Source organism: Ambystoma mexicanum, chromosome 9 (genome assembly GCF_040938575.1).
Source record: "Ambystoma mexicanum isolate Mex_15411 chromosome 9, UKY_AmexF1_1, whole genome shotgun sequence".
Taxonomy (NCBI): Eukaryota; Metazoa; Chordata; class Amphibia; order Caudata; family Ambystomatidae; genus Ambystoma; species Ambystoma mexicanum.
In genome coordinates, this window is record NC_090931.1 from 1,278,990,707 (window position 1) to 1,279,012,840 (window position 22,134).

At 44.3% G+C, this 22,134-nt stretch overlaps 1 protein-coding gene across 1 annotated transcript in view; it reads left to right on the forward strand.

Annotated features, from left to right (window-relative positions):
* The window catches only part of CFAP221 (cilia and flagella associated protein 221), a 988,124-nt gene that overhangs the window by 855,376 nt on the left and 110,614 nt on the right, over nt 1-22,134 (forward strand). The window contains exon 21 of the mRNA XM_069616611.1: nt 12,688-12,788. Within this exon, the coding sequence (XP_069472712.1) occupies nt 12,688-12,788 (101 nt within the window). The remainder of the gene's footprint in view (nt 1-12,687; nt 12,789-22,134) is intronic.

A 22,134-nucleotide genomic window follows, 5' to 3' on the forward strand; every position in this document is an offset into this window, starting at 1 on the left:
GTGAAGTTAAAACCAGTTTTATATTGGCTACACATATGGGCTAGTCCCAAACTAAGGGCATAGAAAGATGCTATGTTAGGGATATTATATTCTCGTAAAAGAACTACATTGGCTTGGGCTAAACATGTTCATAAATCGCTATACGATGGGATCTTCTATGGTAAAATCCAGTGAATACAAACTGTAACCACACCCAGAAGGTCAAAGACGCATACCATATCTGGGCCATCACAGACCTGCTCAGAAAGGGTAAATATTCTGTGTTTGATGATATAGTCATTGGAAAACCCTTCACAGCGATCTTTGTATACAAAACTGCGTCTGGGTAAACTTCCCGACACAAACTCCTCCAAGAACTGGAAAGACATTGGTATCAAGAACTTTTCATGTGTGTGTGCTGCGCTGGCAAAACCATGAAGAATCCGGCTATGACCCTTAATACAAAATATAATGTTAATACAATCAAGTATTCTTATTAGTGTGCAAAGACACTACAGCGACAGATGCAGTTACTGCTGTAACTCTCTTGGGGCAGCGTGGGAAATCAGTTTGATACACATTATTGAATAGTTGGCCTCCAGCCTCCTTGTCATGCCTGCACCATGGGCGCATACATTTGCGATCAATATGGACCTTATTTCCCATTTGCGAGACTTTGGTGCTTTTCTATTTTTCCCAAGAAACTACACTTACCACAATTCACTTGGCTATAACCATCTATTCCTGGCCATTCCTATTCGTCATCTTCGGAACTACAATCCCCAGAAGCCATAGAGATCTGCTCTGCTTCCACCAGCTCAGGAACAGAGAGGGAGGTTGCCGATTGTCTGCAGGTGTGCTGATCCAGGTGCAACCAATTAGCCTGCCTCTGTGCTGGGCAGGGCGGTATAAAAGCTGCTGCCTGCAGGGGCTCAGTCTCTTGCATTAAGAGTCCTTCCGGCACCTTTTTGCTTCGAGCTACGGATCTTTGTATGCGGTTCCTTCTTACTCCGGCTTTGGATCCAGTGCCCTGCCGGGCTCTCTACATTGCAGCCGATCACGCTCTGCTGCTTTCCAGCCTCCTCCAATGCCCTGCCGGGCTCTCTACATTGCAGCCGATCACGCTCTGCTGCTTTTCAGCCTCCGCCTTTGCCCTCCCGGGTTTCTGCCTTGCAGCTGATCGCTCCGCTGCCTTCAACCTACAGCCTTCGTCCGCTGGACTTCCAATCTAGCAGTCCTCTGCAGCCTGCTACAGTCATCGACCCTGCTCCTCTGAGCTTACTCCTTGCTGCCCGGTCCTTCTGACTCCTTGCCACGCAGCATGCTTCTCTCCGCTGCTAACAGCCCTTGTACTCGGGGCTTCCTACCTTGCAGCCGATCACGCTCTGCTGCTTGCTACCTACCTTTGTCTGCTGGGTTCTCAGCCTAGCAGCCCTCTACAGTCCTCTGCAGCCTTCTACGGTCAGCGGCCCTGCCCCCCAGGGCTCACTCCTTGCTGCCCGCCCCTTCTGGGCTCCTTGCCGTGCAGCCTGCTTTACTCCAATGCCCGAAGCCCTTTCCCTCTGGGCTCCCTACCTTACAGCCCTGCTCCTGTGGGCTTGCTCATTGCTTTCCTGCTCCTCTGAGCTCTCAACCTTGTTCCCTACCGTCCTCTGCTATCCAATCCTGTTATACAACTTTCCTTTCATTTCCTTCTGCTAGTTTGCTATCGACTTCCTTTTCCTGGATATGTCTGTTAGTATCTTCTCTTGTACTGTTTGTAGACCCTTTTGTACAGAGCTTGTCTGTTGGTTTCCGTCAGGCAACCTCTGCCCCTTCCCTTGTCTCCTTTCTACGTTACAGACACCGATAGCTGTTGTTCCAAGCCATGAGCAAACGGCCGTGGAATACTCTTTTCCTATATCTGCATACACCTCTAGAGGGAATCCATTCTGTTGTACCTCATTCCTTGCTACACTTGTCTACTCTTCATTCTCATTGTTTTCAGCTGTGTGTGTACTTATCTGTCCACCTTACTTCGGCACAACTACCCTGTGCCACTCATTCCAGAATGCCATCCGTGACACTCCTCACATAAATTATTCAAAGGAAGAATGGTTTTGACCAGAGAATGTATCCTACTGTAATGCAAATGAAGTGCACTGAAATCCAAATTTGATATTTCTTTTTTACTTTACATTTGAATATATATATTTAACATTGATATGAAATCCGCGTCATTTGGAATGTTATTTATTTTTGGTGTGCTTTTATGGATTTTTATCTGAATACAGATAATAATAAAAAAAACATACAAATATCGTACTGGTATCCTGCTAGCACTGTGGGCTGTCTATTTGCCGCATGGAACATTACCAGCTGGTATCATTTATAGCCAATCTGGCATATTCACTAACCTAGGCAAACTCCTGTTTGGCTCATACCATCTTCTCTATTACTGCCTCAAAGCTCTATCTGAGATACCCGCTTTGCATTTGTTTATAAGCTTCAAACCCTGGGAATGAATCAATTTAATTTTTAAAAAATACTAGGATTGATTTAGCATGTCTCCAATGGAATAGGTTGTGTTGGCATTTATGTGATGGACTATGTATGGGTTCTTCTTCGCCTATGCAGGACAGCATCTAACGGAAGAGCTTCCCTTCCTTTCACTTGCCCTTGGATCATGATATGCATTTCCCACTGCTAAAATATCATAGAGGCAGCAGTCTTCATGAACAACAACCACCAATCCCTTTGAGCTGTACACTCATTTGTGGCTTTTAAAGGGCATACTAAAGGAAATCTGGTTTGTGTAGGACGTCTATGTCGGCTACTTAAGATACATTCTCTAAGTATTGCTCTCATTGAGCCTCATTACAAGTTTGCCCTATCCTGTTGGTAAATCTGCCAGGATACCAGCAAACTGGATTACCGTGACCGGCACTTGGTCCAGCGGTATTACTGCTGGTTTACGAGTGCCGCCAGTGGGTGTAACTCCCTATTCCATGGGGGATTTGCCACTATTACCGGTAATACCTGTGCCGGTTATACTGGCGAGTTTTGCTAGTAAGGCACCTTACCTCCAGCTCTTAGCTGGAGGTAAATCGGGGTGTCCCACCGGCAAACCTGTAGTTGGCGGGTGCAGTAATGTGTTGGTATGCATTAATATCTGCACGTTATTACCGCACTAGCCATCTTATAATATTTAGTGCTCTGAGGCCTCTGGGTGTGTGGTGCTTTATGACGGACAGACAGACAGACAGACAGACAGACAATTTCTCACAGCGCTGAGTGGTGATGTGGGAACCAGGAAGCTGGATGGGAGATCATGAAAGAAAATGGGACACGAGGGGAGGGACCTGTTGGACTTGAGCAAAATATATTAATTTCAACTATCTGATGTCATGTGTAATGCGACTGCAGCTGACTTTAAATAAATAAAATGGTAAAAGAAACAGATGCACAGTATTCTTCCAACCGTGTCCACTTTGAAGCCCAACATATGATTCCACCATCTTTTAGTACTTCTTCCTCGATTAATCTTTTTAATGAAAATAGTAATTAGTAGTAGTAGTAATTCTCTATTTCGGATTGAGTAGAAAACCCATACAAGATACATCATAGAACACCATTAGCACAAACTATTGCAGACATTAAAAACATATGGCAATAATTCATTTACAAAGTCACATGCATAATACATTTCCACACTGTTAAAGAAATTGTCTATAACCATTCAACACAAACCTTTTCCCACACATTAAAAGTATAGGGCACAATTTATTTACAAAATCACATATATAATACAGTTTAACATTCCTAAAAAGTGTCTAAAACCAATCAGAAACACACCAACGGGTACCTTAATATTCAAAGGGTTTCGTCCATGCCATGAGATTATACCACAAAAAATTGGAACACTAACCCAAGTTAAATGATCATTAGTAACAACAAAGTCACGTTAATTCATAGCCGTTCTAAAGCAAGGGTTTCCACGGATAAAGAATGGGGGGAGACCTTGTTGTGAAAGGTTCATACAAAAAAGAGAGTATGATAGATGTGAGTTCTAACTATCCCTGTATGGGTACCCACTAATACTAGAAAGCGCTGATGTGCCGCTTATCTAAAAGTGACAGGAAATGGAATGGAATATATACCAAATTCTAGTATGCACCGGTCATCAGATTGTAGTTAGATCGGATCTCACAACCTGAATTAGACACACCATATATATATACAGTGTGTCTAATGACTTAGCAGTAAGAACTTGAGCAGCTAAACGAAGCTCAATCACACTCCATGCCAATCTACCTATGGTAAATATGCAATGTATTAACCTGTAGAATTGGCTAGGAGTGTGCAGGTGTTAATAAAAGATAACCAAAGTCATCAGTTTAGTAAAACTGGGTCTTGAAGTAACTCAACCCATGTGTGCAAACCTATAAATAGTTTACAAATAGGTTGTCTCAAAATTGGCAACTGAAGACAAAACTAAAGCTTCCACAGTAAAGGGAACTACCTAGGGGAGGCATCGACTTCAGTGTGAAAGCTAGAACCGATAATTTCTTAAAGTTAAGCGTCTACCGGTTTCAATGGTTTTTAATTGAATTTACCCACTTTTTTCAGGACAGTCTTCAATAAGTACCAGAACAAACTGAAGCGAAAAGGGGGAAGAAGGATTGCAGATTACTTGAATACTCCTTGTCGATACCGCTAGGCAGTCCGTGAAAGGATTCTGTGGCCCTGAACTTCATTCTCTGCAATTAAGTGCGTGGTTTTGTGGGTTTCGCTGTCTTTATTGCGATTCCAGAGCTGTAGTGCGTTTTGTTAAGCACTGAGAGATCCTCACATCAAGATGTGCCTGAAGTACGGATGGATCTCCACAACTGTGAGCTCAATCGCCCGTTCCGATGTTGGTCTGCTAACCTAGCAGCGAAAAGTTGCCATATCCCTTGCAGCAAAAGCTGTTCCAAGCGGGAGCGTAGCTGGCCATCTTTCTTCAATGTGTTCCGAAAGCAAGTGGCTTCTTCCACTTTAGGACGGCCACGAATTAACATGAATTGTTGTTACTAATGATCATTTAACTTGGGTTAGTGTTCCAATTTTTTGTGGTATAAAACCAATCAAAGCCTTAGCAAACTTAGAACATATAGAACCTACTCATCTAGTATCATCACTTCTTCCTATGATTGCATGCCCTTCTATTTATCTCCTTTCTCTTATTCGCCAGGATGTTCTTATAAATGGGATTACATTCCAAGCTTTAGCTGGCAAAGCTACGTTCAACAAGTAGAAAAGTGCTGGCCTATGCTGAGTGAAACCTCTTCCCACAAACAGGGGTAACACATACTTTTTCCTTGACTCACAATAGACTGGACAAAACAATAGGGCATTTAGATTCAAAATCCCAGCCCGATCTCCCACTCAAAACCTCACCCAACTCCATACACCCAAAGTGCACCCCTGTCATAGGTGCCCTTTGGTACTTCCAATTAGACCAGACAAGATATTCCTTAATTGTGTTTGACGATATTCTCATCATTTGTCTTTTCATTGCTTTCAGCAGCTCCATCGTCTCTAGGGCATCATTTACCCACGCCACAATTTTCTTCCTTAAGAGACAACACCTACCATTGTTCAGTAGTAGGGGTTTAGTGATCTTACTAATGGCATTTACATTTATCAACATTTTATTTACCTTTTCTAGCCCTCCGATTTTATAAGCACCTCCTCCCCACCCCCCAATAAATCCTTGATCATTTTCTGTGTAAGCCCTGCGTTCGGATTAGACCAGGCACGCAACCATAACATGGAAGGATCCAAGGCCAGTGCATCTTCAAGAAAGGCCAAGTCTATCTGTTTATGTGGTGCAAAATTTGGAGCTGACACGGGTAAACCCAAGAGCGATTTCACAAAGCAATTTTCCTCTTTTTGTAGCACGCATTATCCCCATAGTCCCAGATCGTAGCACCATATTTAATTGCCCCTGTAATGCAAGCATTGTAGATCTTTTCCATGACTTAGAGTGGTTGCTGCTTGTGCTGCTTCATAAATCTATAGATGCCACCAACCTAGTGTTTCATTACTGGGACTTGTTTCTGTATATGTGCGTTCCCAGTAAAGTTCTTGTTGAAATGAACCCTGAGGTAGTCAAATTGGTTCACTCTGGGGATCACCAACCCATCACAACAAATGTTTGGGAATTTGCACAATCATTTATTCACTAAACATAATAACAGCTGATTTAATAGTGTTATCATGCAGGTCCTAATCTCTCATATTAGCAGAACATTTGTTACCAGGATCTTCTACCTTCCTACTCAAGCTCTTTGCTCCTTCACCTCCAAATCCCTCAGGGTCAGTCGCTACTCCAAGCAACAAATTGGTGGTAGATCTTTCTTCAGCTGGGGCCTCCGTCTGGAACAGCCTCCCTGCATCTCTGTAACTTGAGGAGAACCATCTCCGTAGCCGGAAGCACCTCAAGACGTTCCTCTTTATTTCTGCCTTCTCTCTTCCTCTCTCCTGCTGATTTCCTGTCTGATACTGCACTGGTCACCTGACTACCCTCTGATTTCGGGCCCAAGTCCCTGCCCGACCAGTTGCACACCTGCACTGCCTCCCGGCAACCCTTGCACTTGGGCCTGTATCTGTAACCCTACAGACCCCCCACCTGCACTTATTGGACACCTGCTGTCTGCACCTCTTGTTGTTGCTTTGATCCTATGTACAGCACTGCCCCCTCCCCTTTCCCCTGTCACTTTTCCCCTCCCGCCTCCCCTGCACTTGCGCGATAGCAATGTCACTTGGCCTCCCTTGTTCCCCCTCCCCTGCCTCGTTGCGCCTTGAAATACTTGTGCAAAGGCACATTATAAATTCCATATCATATCATATCATCTGCAATGAGCACTGTATTGTTGGCATAGATTAAAGCTGGGATAAGCATATTTCACAGCCTAGGTACATCAGAATTAATCTCCAACAGGTTTTCCAAGAGCTTATAAATATACAGGGAGAAGAGCAGGGGTGCCAAGACACACCCCTGCTAACTCCTGACTTATTTGAGAACCACGTTGTACAGTGTCCCTCACTACCAGATCTAATACAGGCCTCATTATCCCTGTGCAGGACCTCCACGGTATCCAAGATGGTAGCTGGGCAATTATGTGACCTGAGCAGGTCCATAAAGGCTAAGTAAATTGGTTCTTGTTTAATGCTCAGGGAAATGGGTAGTTATCATGTACAAATTCAGACACTGCTCCATTGTCCCCAACGTAGGCCTGAACCCCAATTGAATTGAGGATAGAATTGTGTAGGTTGTGACCTACTCTTCCAATTTGGAAAGTAGACACTTCCCAAACATTTTAAAGCTAGTGTTCGATAGGGATATGGACCAATATGATTGGGGGCTTTTTCTAGACCCTTTTTTTATTAATGGGGACCATGATTGCTCTTCATCATCTGCTTAGTATAACGTTTGGGCTCAATATCACATTAAACAATATTGTTAGAATTGGACCCCACATTTCACTATTATCTTGGTAAAACTCTACCGTTATCCCATCATTGCCATGGGCACGCCTACATTTTGCATTTTGTATGGCTTTAAGCACCTCTTCAAGCGATAAACAGACTTCACCATGTACATCATCCGCTAACCTCAACCTTATCAGGGAAACATGCACCACATTAGTCTCCCCACCTTGAGCTTGATAGACTTTGCTAAAGTAGTCTACCCATACATGGTCTTGGATACCAATCCTACTAGTTGCTCAATATGTATGGGGCATCCATTAACGTCTTTCCAGAGATTTTGTGAATCATTGTTTTTGCTCGCTATCTCAAGCCTATCCCAGGCTTGATTGTCCAACTTACTCTTGCGTTTTCAAATCTGTTCTTTATAGTTGGCCCTAGCCGGAACAATCGCCTACTTTGGATACTTTAGGTTTTTGAGTAGGCTTAATAAATTTGCCTTAGCCAGTCTCTGACAAACCACCCCACCTTGGTTCCCTTTTTCGCTTTTGACAAACATCTCCCGATAAATCCATCTTGGATATTTCCCATCAGGTGCATAAAGATTTGAACTGTTACCACAGGGTTAATAGCAGGGTTCAACAAAGCCTCAGAGAGCCATTTTATTCTTCATAATATTTCTCCCCAACACAACTTTTGTTGAATTGTTCCATCTCCGTATTTTGCTGGTGGTACCTTCACAAACAATATCTAATGCAGATGAATTGGTTACCTTTTAAGTTAGCGCCTGGCCATTTTATGGTTGGGTCGATAGCATAATGGTCACTGTATTCCTCTTCCCTTACTCTAAAATTCTTTACCAGGCTCCATATGTTGACAGTTACCAGAAAGCAGAGTATGGTTGAACTCCCTCTCATACTTCTAAAGGTAATCACACCGGGAATATCTCCCTCAAATTTACCATTGGTTAATCTAAGCCCTACTTCCATCAATCAATGCCAAAACCGGAGCCCAGCACCACATATCCTCATGTCCATCATCTGTCGCAGGGGAACACGAAGTACCCTATCTTCTTCTTGGCCAAAATGACCTTCAATCAGGCGTTACCCATTTTCAAATTAAGGTCACCACCACAGACAATCATTACATCTGTATCTCTTTGTTGATGCAAACTGTCAATCACCTCTTTCAGGGCATCGATAGGTCCCAAACCATTTTTATCTGAGGGGCTATTATAAATATTAATATACACTGGAAGGCCCTCCAGTGGAATCAGTTAGAAAATTTGGATCAGCATTTCCCGTTTCACGCAAACTTCACGAATCTCACGAGCATGTGAACCCTTGACCAGGATTGCCAGTCCTCCAAAATACCTCCCTCTTAGCCCCTATTTTGCCTTTACTTGATAAACCAAATAACCATTGAGAACCAACTCCTCTTGTTCCCATGTCTCTTGTAAAAGAATAATCACGGGCCCATTCAATGTATCTTTTATGGCATTGTCAGTTAATTTCCCTCAGTAAGCGGCTATATTCCATGACAGTATTGTACCTACACATTCAGTTGTGCTCCCACGACCTGACTGCCGGCATGTGGAGGATTTTGGTGAGGGGACCCCTGATACTGCTGGCTCACCCGCTTAATGTTTAACAGCACAGCTCGGGCGTCGGGTTCAACCACTGTAACAGAATTGTGTCTAGTTTAATCTGATGATTTTGGTTTTTGTATATTTGTAAAATAAAATTTTCCCCCAAAAAAAAAGAATTAGTTTATGGTCAATCTAGTTCTTCTATTGTCGACAGAGGGTCAAATCTATTGGATACAACAATTATTGTGCACCACTTGTTCTTTGGCGTCCCTCCTTTTTGTAAATTGCACCTCATGGGCTCTATCCAGTGCCTTCCTATTTGGATGTTTATTAAGCACATCCCTCCCAAAACGGAGAACCAAGGCCGGATCAGGATAAAAATATGACAAGGGGACCTACCTGTATGAGGAAATTCCTGAGGCATAAATGAAGTTAGAGCCTAATATGTATGATGCCACTTGCAGGAATCAAAAGAAACAATAATACAGTCACCATCAATAGATGTATTTGTGCCCCCAGCCCACCCCCACACTTCTGGCCATTATTATAGATCCTGGATTGATTTGTGGCCCATCTAGGCGCATCTTTATCTATTGGGGAGCTTTATTCATCAATCCAATTGTATTTATTTAGGATTCATTAGATAAAGGGTCCACCCCCACTATTATCCCCACCAGTGGTGCCGCTACTGGTGGAAGAGAAGACCACTTTTCCATCCCTAAAGGCTTCAGGCTGCTTCCCTTGTGACCTTTCCGCTATGTTGATATGTTCCCAATAATTATGCAGTTCTCTCTCAGAATGTAATGTGGGTATTGGTTCACTCTTGCCAGCTTGGGTCTCATTTACCCTTGTGCACAACATTGGGATTTACTATCTTCTGTTTATTTGGGGGTATCCTCTCAATGGCTTTAGTTTGCACAAGGTTACACTTTAACCCCTCGTTTCCCCTAATAATCATGGCATTTTTAATCACCTGAATTATGTCCACCGGGATTGTTTTAAAACCACAGACTTCATTCTTTGTTTGTCTAACCATGTCATCCTTCGCATTTAGAAAGGTGGATAATGTAACTTTTTACTTTTTTAAGAAGTCCCATTTCAGCTGCATGGAGTCCTTTGCTATTTTACTGACACCCTCCTTGAATTGATCCACTAGTGTGCCTACAGCTATCAGGCTAATCCCCTAAGCAGATACAACACTTGAATCATGGGCTTCCATTAAATTTGTATCACAAAGTTGCTCATCATCGGTGGTAGGCCCTTTACTGACTCCAATAGAGTTTCACCTTCTCTGGCCAAGCTTCCAATTGTTTCCTGGTTCAAAGGGACCTTCACACTTTCCTGCTGTTCTGACTGTGCTAATATTTCTATGTGATTTCTTTCAACAATTTGGGCATTCGCAGTCCCTGCTACAGGAACGCTATCCCATACACACATGGTTCCCTCTGTACCTGGTATGTCACCCTGTGTTTCTACATTACTGCCAACAGTTTTTTTTATCCATTAATTCTACCAGAGAGGCTACATTGGTTGAGGCTGCCTCTTGCCCGTCGGTCAGGCACGACTTGGTCACCCTTAGTTCTCTTTCCACATGCAAAATGTGTTCTTCCAATTTCCTGGATATATCTTTGAGATAATTATCTAGTACTGATTGGGACTTGTCTCTGGCCCCTTGTTTTGATTGGCCACGTTCTCTTTTACTTTTTTTTACATTGTTTTCACCCAAATTTCAGTTTGCTTTCCTTTTCCTCATCGTGCTATTGTGGTTTAATACCTCTTTTCAATTACCCCCTTACTCACGTGTTGCTGGTTAACGTTATATGAACGTTATGTAGTGAAATAAACCAGTCAAAAAACTAAAGAAATGCTATATGAATATCCGTGCAATTTGAACGTATGAGACACACAATTACAACTGACAAACACTATAAAATGCTCTGACTTCCGCAGCGCTTAAAAATAAATATGCAAACACTAATTGCTATTTAAAATCCATTACAAGCCATTAAAATCACTAAAATCAGTAAAAAGGCTTAGCCCCCCAGTGTCTGGATGCCATAAGTTGTAGTCACTGAGAAGTGAAGAAAAGAGAAATGCAGAGGCAAAACCAATCGATACCAGTGCCCGTGGGTCTTGATTCAGTGTAAAACCAGCAAAATGCCTAAACAGGTATATGCACAAGTATGCAGGGGACAAGGTATGCCCGACTGTCTTAAGGGGCTGCCTGAGTCTGAATTCCCCCGCAAGCCCCCTCTTGCCCACAAGAATGTGTAGCAGATTCAAATGTGTAAGTTCCCTTGCTCATATTTGCTCCATAGGACTCCACAAAGCTCCTTGTGAGAACCACCAAGTCACCAAAAGACAAGCTCAGATTGTTACTGACCCGATTGTAGAGCAATTCCTCTGCCGATATCAGATCAAATAACCAGTTATGGTGCACAGATTATAAGGCTCTGTTGGCCTTAACAGTACACGCACATAATCCACATCTAGTTCAGGTCCATGTCCCCACAGGAACACGGAACACTCATCCTCACTCTGCCATGCTCCGCTGTAAAATGCTGTTTTGTATTCAGGCCGTCCCCTTCTGCTTCCAAGGTAATGGCAAGTGAAAGCAGACTACAGGACACAATGTATCGGCCATAACACACGCAACACTCGTCCTCACTCTGTAGTAATATGAAGTTAGCAATTGATGTACTCTGCATCAATAGGGTACCAGCATCCCGCATCTCTGGCCTGTGTCTGAAGAATATACTGGCCTAAGCACTTTCAAGGCTGCTAGTCTGTGTGTGTGTGTGTGTGTGTGTGTGTGTGTGTGTGTGTGTGTGTGTGTGTGTGTGCGCGTGTGTGTGTATATTTCTCTCGCAGGCAAAGACAGAAGGTGCTTGGAGAGCAGCATGGTTGGTGGTCAGAAGGTGCTTGCAGAGCAGCATGGTTGGTGGTCAGAAGGTGCTTGCAGAGCAGCATGGTTGGTGGTCAGAAGGTGCTTGCAGAGCAGCATGGTTGGTGGTATTCGTTAAAAGGACTGACCCACATAAACCTGATCGAATAGGCCTTCACAATTAAGAATTCAAACTGTACATCGTGCTATATGGTGCCCTAATGTGAGACCAGCAAATTGAAACCTATTAACTAACACAGATCCTCAGATCGGCAAACTCAGGTCTACTCTGCATGCCACTGCAAAAGGTATAGGCAGTGCAGGCAAAATGGTGAGGTTCCAAAGAACCTTCGACTCCAACATAGTCATAGCTGCTCCAGGAAAGCCCTGAAACCCTGCCTTGTAGGTCCTTCTACTTCAGCATCTAGGATCCCCTGCCACCCTAACTAGATCGCCTTCTGCGGGACCATGGACATGTGACATGCAACGGTAAGACCCCTCTGTATATCAATGCTAAGTAAGCAGGGTTGGATGCTCACTGCTTGTGTCTCAACAAGTGTGCACTTGACCTTCAGAAATACACTTACAAGGCTTACCTGTTTAAACAAAGTGCTCCAGATCCACACCCTTCCCTTTTCACTCAAGTGCCCCCTTGCCCCGAGGTATGTAGCACTAACAATAAAGTCATTGTCAACAGCAAATGTTTTTAGATCTGCAGGTGAACTTCTACTCTTGACCTATTGATCCTACCATAATCATACTAGTTCTTATTCTACTCTCATAGGATGTCATTCGGGGAATAATGACCTGGAAAAAATTCCCATCAGTGCTTCTGTCATGCTTGTCTGGCCCCTCCATGCTTACACACCGCTCTGCACCTCAAAGGTAAGAAAAGCATGCTTATTTTATTATGATACCTTAATTTTAATGTATATTATTTTGCCAGAATCAAATCACTGCTGGAATGTCCTTGTCTACTGCATTTCCAAGGTCATTTTTTACTACATGAAACACCATTAATGTCTGTACTGGAACTCCTGCTATTTAATGAAAGCGAAGCCCTAGTGGCGAAACGCGCTGGTTGACTCACCAGAGTCCATTGTCTGTCATCTCACTGGTGGCAAACCTTTGTATAATTTTGTGAAATAAACATCTGTAGTTTTTAGAATCCACTGCATGGCTTTTTGGTTTGTTCGCTCCTTTCCGTGGAATGAGAGTCTCGTATGCACGACAGACAAAAGGGGAGCCTGTGAGTGCGGGGGCAGAACAGGGACCTGTGCTCAAAGTTTTTGATATATAATTACCAGTTCCTTGCGGACAACGCAAGATGTCCTCACCAGTCCACAAAGGGAAATGAATGACAGCACTCAACTGATCTTAAAACAATAGCTGGATTTATTGGACTATCTTCATAGTTGAATCACAAAACCATGGCGAAAAGACAAAACTTCATGAACAAAAACTGCCACGCATTCCACCCCTACTGGGGCTTCATCAGGCTGCTATTACATTGTGATTAGCAAGCGTTCCATTACTAACCTTGTAATGTCAAAAGTGCATGTTAGATGATATCAAACATAGGAAAAGAACTGGCACAATATACTGGTTGCTGACACAAACATGAGTGCCATTTTAACCTGGCGTTCAGAATTCACACTACATATTCTCATTCTGCAAACCAGCTATTCATCATAAAGGGTACCACAGTCTACTACATGCACACTGTCTTTCACTAACATTCTAAACTACATAACGCTTTAATATGCAATATATTGCAGTTACGTCTCATATAATATGAGGCAAACCATAGTACAAGCTCAGTAAAGCTTTCAGATAACAAAATGACAATTTACAGCAGCAAAGTCCTCGTATCACTGTTCCCATTTGTCTCAATCAACAGATCACTTTCTATTTAGATTCTCATCTATGGGGACAATAATCCCAGACATAGAAAAATTTTTGAAAGCCTGATTCCCCAGAAAAAACACTAAAACAAAATATTGCATACATGTACAAATATGCAATACGAAGATGCAATATTGATGGCAAATTCGATGGCAAAAAAAGTCTTTTCTGCTTGTAGTATGGCGTTGAAGTCCATCAACGCCACCTGTATGCTCGCCAGGTTCAGTCACACACTGTGGGAGTGTGCTTCATCAGCAGCTGACTGCATACCGGAAGGAGAGGAAAGGGAAGCCTTCCTTAACATCATCAAAGATGGCAAAGATGCCATGTGCGAGTCACTTCAAACTGGCATGGATTCCGCTGACAGTATCAGCAGGGCCATGGTGGCAAGTATGACAATCCGCAGGCATGTGTGGTTGCGAAAGTCTGGCTTTGCTCCAGATGTGCAGGCCAGACTTTTGAATATGCCCTTTGACGGCTCTTCTTTATTCGGTAAAAAGGCTGATGCAATTTTTAACAAACCTTTTGTATAAATTGAAAAGTTGAGTAATCAGCTAAATCAATTAAAAAAAAAAGAAATGTTGCAGACATCTAAAGCAGCGGCAAAATCTTTAGGAGCTGCAATCCGCCAAACTCCTTTTCGCCCCTCCTCTGGGGGAGGAAAGTCCTTTTGCTATTATTCCGCATTCGGGAAAGGCAGAGGACAGCCGGCTCAAAGAGGCCAAAGGAGATGCACCCGAGGTGGACGGGTCAAAAGTACTAAAGCCGCAGCAGCAGCAGGTGCCTCTTTACCCTCGGCATCTGCATCAGCCGCCCCCAAACCACTCTGAGGTCTTTCCACACAAAACACCTGTAGGGGGCAGGTTAACTCACCATCTGACGGAATGGCAGGCTATTACGTCAGATGCTTGGGCATTGGAGACAGTTGCCCAGGGTTACTGCCTACCCTTTCTACACATCCCTCAGAGTCATCTACCGGGGTACCGGAGCACAGCTCTCTAAAAGTTCCAGATCCGCTCCTCTTGCAGGAAATTATAGACCTTCTAGAGAAAGGTGCCATAGAACCGGTACCTGTAGCGGACAGGAACAAGGGCTGGTATTCCCCCTACTTTCTCATACCAAAGAAGGACGGAGGACTGAGACCCATCCTGGACTTACGAGAATTGAACAAGTTCCTCAGGAAGGACAAGTTCAAGATGGTAACTCTCTCTCGGATCCTTCAGGCCCTCCAGCTCCAGGACTGGCTGGTATCTCTGGACCTTCAGGATGCTTATTTCCAGGTGTCAATCCATCTCAAACACAGGAAATACCATCTCAAACACAGGAAATACCAGGAAATGCTTGAGAATGAGATCTCTTCAGTGGGCACTGAGAACTCGGTGGTCGCAATTCTCGGGGAGAATGGCAGATCTCCTCTGGATTCCGGACAAGGTAGCCCATGACCTTCAATGGTGGGCCTATCCAGAGAACATCTTGAAAGGAGAACTGTTTTGGCAACCATGGCCGGAGATAACAGTAGTCACAGATGCCTCACTCACGGGGTGGGGAGCCCATGCCAACGACTTGACCATCAGCGGTCGTTGGTCTCCATCGGAGTCCAGACTACACATCAACCTATTAGAGCTGAGAGCGATCACACTAGCGCTGAAAGCTTTCCTGCCATCAGTACAGGGGAGAAATGTCCTGATAATGACGGACAACACGGTGGCCATGCACTACCTCAACAAGAGAGGAGGCGTAGGGTCACTGCCACTGTGCAGAGAGGCAATGCAGCTCTGGTTTTGAGCAATTCAGGAAGGAATCTCTCTATCGGCAGTCCATCTAGCCGGAGAGAAGAACTTGACAGCGGACGCTCTGAGCAGGCAGAGCACAGTCTCCCACGAGTGGGAGCTAGCTCAGGAAGTCCTTCAAGAGATCTTCGCCATTTGGGATACCCTTCAGGTGAATCTGTTCGACACCAGCACCAACAGGAGGTGTGATCTGTTCTGTTGAAGGGAATTTCCCCCGAGAGGAGCTCTAGGGGATGCGTTCGTAGTGGACTGGGAGTTCCCACTCCTTTACGCGTTTCCACCAGTCCCTGTTATTCCTCAAATGATCAGGAGGTTGTGAAGATTCCGGTAAACCATGATCCTAATTGCCCCGGACTGGGCCAGGAGAACGTGGTACCCGGACCTTCTAGATATGTCCATCTGTCCTCAAATCCGTCTTCCACTCAAAGAGCATCTTCTCTCACAGAAGGGATGTCAGGTTCTCCATCCTGACATCAGAACCCTCAACCTTCACACTTGGCTTCTGAAAGGGTGAGGTACAAGGATTGTGACCTCCCTGATGACGTCATGAAGGTGTTGCTTTCGGCCAGAAGGCCAGCAACAAAGTCTTTATACCGCTGCCGTTGGAACACATTTTGCAGCTGGTGTAGAGAAGGGAATATCGACCCTTTTTCATGTGGTACACCAACGGTGTTATCGTTTCTACTCTACTTGGCAAACTCAGGCCTTCAAGTTGGCACTGTAAAAGGCTATCTCGCAGCGCTTTCAATCTTCAAGCGCACTGCGGAGGAACCATCGGATTTCAAACTACCTCTAGTAATACAATTTCTCATGGGATTAACTAATGTTTATCCTACAAGACCATTCCAAGTTCCCTTATGGGACTTAAATTTAGTCTTAAATTTCCTAATGGGTACTCCATTCGAACCACTCCACTCTTGTTCGCTGAGATTTCTCACTCTTAAAACTGTCCTATTAGTAGCACTAACATCTGCTAGGAGGGTGAGCGAATTACAAGCTCTCTCTTGTAAACCCCCCCATACAGTTTTCCATAAGGACAAAGTTGTCCTACAGGTGAAGCCTAATTTCCTCCCAAAGGTAGTTTCTGAATTTCATATCACTCAGAAAATTACCTTACCTTCGTTCTACCCTCCTCCCCATCCGGGGAAAGAGGAAGAAAGGCTACATAGGCTGGACCCAAGGCGAGCCCTGAGCTTTTACATCAGCAGACTGGCTAGGATTAGGCAAGCAGACCAACTGTTTGTAGGATACTCGGGTCACAAGTTGGGACTACCCATAACAAAACAGACCATTTCCAAGTGGATTATTTTGGCCATTCTGGAATGTTACAAAGTGGCAAGGAAAGAGCCACCCCAAAATCTTAGGGCTCATTCAACCAGGGGTATCGCAGCCTCTTCGGCCCTCCAAAGAGGGGTACCGGTCCGAGACATATGTGCGTCCACACATACATTCACAACATTTTACAACCTGGATTCCTCCACTAGTCAAGAGACCAGATTTGGCAAAGCCGTATTACATTCGGTTCATTCCTAAAAGGGATACATGACATTATTACTCCCACCTCCAATTACATGCCACTGCTATGGGAGTCTATCAAAGATAAGGAATACGTCGGAGGACACAATCCCTTCGAAGAACAAGTTACTTCTTACCTTGTAACGTTCTTTCGATGGGATGTTCCTCCGACGTATTCCTTATCGCCCCTCCCATCCATCCCCGCAGTAATACTTCCCTTGTGGTTGCAGCTTACGCTCCTTCAAGGTCAATAACCAATTCAGGCATGACTTATCTTATGCTACAAAACGGAACTGAGCAACGGACGCTGCACGTGGCTATTTATGGGCATGGTGATGTCGGCACCGATACGGTGGCTGTCGAGGGACATCGACTCGGCAGACGTCGACGCGCAGCGCCCTCTACAGAGAAAATATTTCCAAGGCCAGCAAGCTGGAGACGAATTATCAAAGATAAGGAATACGTCGGAGGAACATCCCATCGAAAGAACGTTACAAGGTAAGAAGTAACTTGTTCTTCTCCAGTATTGATGGAAACGTAGTTGTGGGTTGCTGTGAGGGACTATTGCCGCAAACAAGGGTCAGTAAATTAGATATGAACTGATGATCCTAGTAATAGATTCTGTTGCATAGCGTGCAGCAAAGAGTACTCGCACTGCCCTCTTATTTGCAAAACAATATTCAATGCCACCACACAAACTGCGCCAGTTAGAAGTGTTTTATTCACAGATAGTGTCCGTTGCGACACATGTTTTGGCCTTTGGCCCTCTCCAAAGCCGGACAAATGCTTTGTAACGTAATCAAAAAGTCATACAGTGCACAATATAAACGCATAGCATATATATTCAAATAGAAAAAAAAAATATCAACAGAAATTTCATGTTATGTTTGTCAAAGATAGAGACCGAGATTAAGGGGGTTGGGCCAAGGTGAGACGTATTGGGTGAAAGAGAAAAGAAAAATGCAGATGAAATTGTAATCAGGCCTCAATAAAGCTATTTACAAAAGCAGGTCATGCTCAATTAATCTGTTCCGTTATTAATCTCCTATAATGTCTCAAGTCTTTTACCAACATATTTCTCAATGATATACATATTTACCTTTCCCATGTCATCATTCTATATCCTTTTGTGTATATTATCCCCTGTGGACATTATTTTCATTCCATCACCATATCATTTGTAAATGTCTGATTAATTGATAGCTTTTCCTCTTTGTATACGTACCAACTAAATATGTAACTGAACATGTAACTTATCCAATTAGTAAGTAATAAAGAATGTCTTCCGATTTTTCAGTAATTGGGTATAATCCCTGTGCCTAAGGACAGTGTAAATAAAACAAACATAGGGTTTGTGTAGTGCAAACAGTTTACATTGTTTGCATTTAGATGTTCTCATTACTGTATGAGCAAAAACGATCCTCCACTTCGTAATGTTTCTGATTAAGGATAGACCGCTTCCTCTTGTTCACCTCCTCATACCTCGGACGATATGTTTGTTTGCCTACACATATAGTCCTCTGATTTCATTCGCCATGTATTGGCATTAATATGCTGACTGTTAATTTCCTTACTATGAGCACCTTCTTATTCCCATCCGGGCTAGTTTACATTATTGCGCCTTTTGAGATGTTTCTTTAAAGCACGTTCGCTCGAAATTCTCAAGTAAGCGTTATAGAGAAAGATAACGGACCATGTATTTAACATATTGCCTGTTCATTTCCTCACTGAGCACGCCATATTATTTCAATCAAAGCTTACTCATGTTATTATACTATATTTCCGACACATTCGCTCTGGGTACTAGAATGAACGTTACAGCGCAAATATATTTTGACATCCCTTTTCCTGAGCTGATATTATTTACTTATCAATGCATGTTTATTATCTGATAACCATATTCTGCATCCTGTTGCACTTACCAAATCCCTGGAGTTCTGTTCTCCTCGCGGGCATGTCCAAGGTAGACCACTGATCCTTGTCCAATCTGGCACTTACTGGCCTTTATGGCCAAATGGCCTTCTGAAGAGCCTGCAACACAATCTCGAGGTGCTTCACATGATCCTCCCAGGTGGCACTGAAAACAGCTATATCATCCAGATATGCTAGACAGAATTCATCCAACCCATTAAGGACATGATTCACAAGCCTCTAGAAAGTGGCAGGGGCATTTCTCGACCCAAAAGGCATTACCCTGAACTGGTAAAGGTCCCCTGGTGTTGAAAAAAGCGGTCTTCTCCTTGGTGTGTTCTGCAAGGGCTATTTGCCAATAGCCTGCAGTGAGGTCAAATGTGCTGAGGTATTTGGAGGCACCCAAAGTATCCACCAGCTTATCTGTTCAGGGCAAGGGGAGTGCATCAACCCTGGTGACAGCATTCAGAGCCCAGTAATCCACACAGAACCTCAACTCAGAGGTGCCTGCCTTTGGAACCAAAACCACAGGGCTGGACTAAGGACTACTAGAGGTTTCAATCACCCCAAGATCCAACAACTTGTTGACCTCGGTCTTAATGTAAGACCTTACTTTGTCTGACATCCTGTATCCCCTACTTTTGGTAGGTACACTGGCCCCTGTGTCAATGTCATGTTTGCACCAAGGTTTCAAACCAGGAGACTGTGAGAACAAGGGGGGAAATTGCCTCAGCAAACTTTTCACCTCTGCTTGTTGATAAGCAGTCAGGTGAGGGGCCACTTGGACACCTTCAATGGAGCTGTCTGAAGGACTGCCCTGGAACAGGTCAGGGAGAGGTTCTGACTCCTCCCCCTTTAACAAAGCCAGCAGAAGTGCAGCGATTTCAACTCTTGAGATGAAAGCCTTCAGCCTATTCACATGGAACACATTTGGAGCCTGCCCAGCCCTCCCATGGTCCACTAAATAGTTGATCTCACCCAGTGACTCCACCACTGTGTAAGGGCCTGACCATTTTCCTGTAACGCTCTAGGCCTTATAGGATTCATGATCAGGACTTGCTGACCTGGTGTGAAATTGATGAGGGAACCCTTCTGGTCATACCAATGTTTTACCAGTGCTTGCCCTGCCTTCAGTTTCTCACTAGCCAGACCCACCAGGAGTACCATTCTTTTTCTGAGCCCTATCACCTAGACTACTACATTGGTAGTAATGGAGGGGAGTGGGCCTCTCCCATCCCTCCTTGACTATGGCTAAGGGTCCCCTCACAGGGTGACCAAACAGAAGCTCGAAGGGGCTGAAGCCAACACCCTCCTGAGGTACCTGTCTGTGGGCAAACACTAAGCATGGTAATAGAAGATCCATTGTTCTTCTTTGGAGTTCTTCCAGAGCCCAATCATGCTTTTTAAGGTTTGTTAAACCTTTCAACTAGACCATTGGTTTGTGGGTGATATGCGGATGAAAATGTATAGGTGATGCCACATTCCTTCCACATGGGCTGCATGTACTTTGACATAAAGTTACTGACCCTATCAGACACAACTTCTTTGGGGAAGCCAACCCTAGTAAATATAGCAAGTAAAGGTTTTGCAACTGACTTAGCAGTCACAGTCTTCAATGGGATGGACCCAGGATACCTGGTAGCATGGTCGACCAGGATAAACCTATTTCCTGAGGATGTTTGGGGGTCAAGGAGACCAACAATGTTGATCTCTACCCTCTCAAATGGTACCCCCACAACTGGGAGTGGTACCAGTGGAGCTTGGATTGTTGTGCCACTCTTACCAGACAACTGGCGGGTGGCACAACTCCTGCAGTGACTTTCTACTTGCACCCCTATCTTGGGCCAGTAGAAATGCATGAATAACCTTTGCTGGGTTCTCTTGATACCAAGCTGACCAGCAAGGGGCACTTCATGCACCAGCTGCAGGAGTGAGGATTTTACAGCAAGGGGAACCACCAACCTCCTATGGTCTCCTTCTCTAGACTCTGTAGGTTCACTGTAGAGGAGCCCACCTTCCCAATAAATCCTATGCTTCCCGGGAGGTTCACCCTCAAGCTGGGAGCAGGCCTGTCTCCTTAGGCCTTCCAGATATGGGCACTCACGTTGGCCCTTACTGAATTCATCCCTGTCAGGACCACCTTCTACTAACAAGTCTTCTAGTTCCGGATGGTCATTTGGATCAAATACATCAGGTAACGTCTCTACCTCGTCAGGTCCAGGTGTTTGACCAACTACCTACCTCCACCTCAGTGGTAGGTGAGTTAGGAGGAATGTTTTCTTTCCCTCTTTTGTCTTTCATGACTCCTTTAGCCTTGGATTTCCCCTTTGGCTTGGGCATGGCGGTGGCCTTGGCCAGTGCTGCCCTTGTTTGTGACCTTGTGCAGGGTCTTTCTGTTGTATCTCCCACAATCCCTAAACTCTGAGATCAATTCCCAGCAAGACCTTTCCTGGGACATCTGTCTGAATGCTCACTGGAATACCGACCACTGTACCATTGATAGTAAGATTTGCAGGTATATATTGAGAGGTGGGCCATCAGCCAACTTAGTGAGTAACGGAGGAGCTCTGGCAACTTCCTCTGGGTCTACCAAGGTAGAATCCACTACAGTTCTGCTGCACCCACTATCCCTGCACCCACTATCCCTAAGGGCAGGAGTATCTACTCCATTAACCAGCACACTGTCCTTAGTTTAGTTTAGTTTATTATTTGATAATGCGCTCCAAAACCCAGGGGTAGCCGGGCGCAGCAGTTACAAGAATACTTAGGCTTAAGGTTGCGTACATACAAAAGGATACATACAGAATATGCATTATATGAGTTATTAACATATATACAAAACCAATATACAAATATACAAGAAATACAGGAATTTGAATCCCTCTCATAGGTCTGGTATCGGGGGAGTCAAAGGTAGTTATGCGCAATGATAGGGCCAGGTTCAGTGGGTTAGTTGTCGTTACTCCAGAGCCAACTTTTCACCTTGCTCCTGAAACTAGAGTAGGGTAGATTAGCTCTCAATGCCAGGGGGAGTGAATTCCAAGCGCAGGCTGCTCTAACAGGGAAGCTAGCTCCGCCTGCTTTAGTTAGTCTAAATCTGGGGGTTTCAA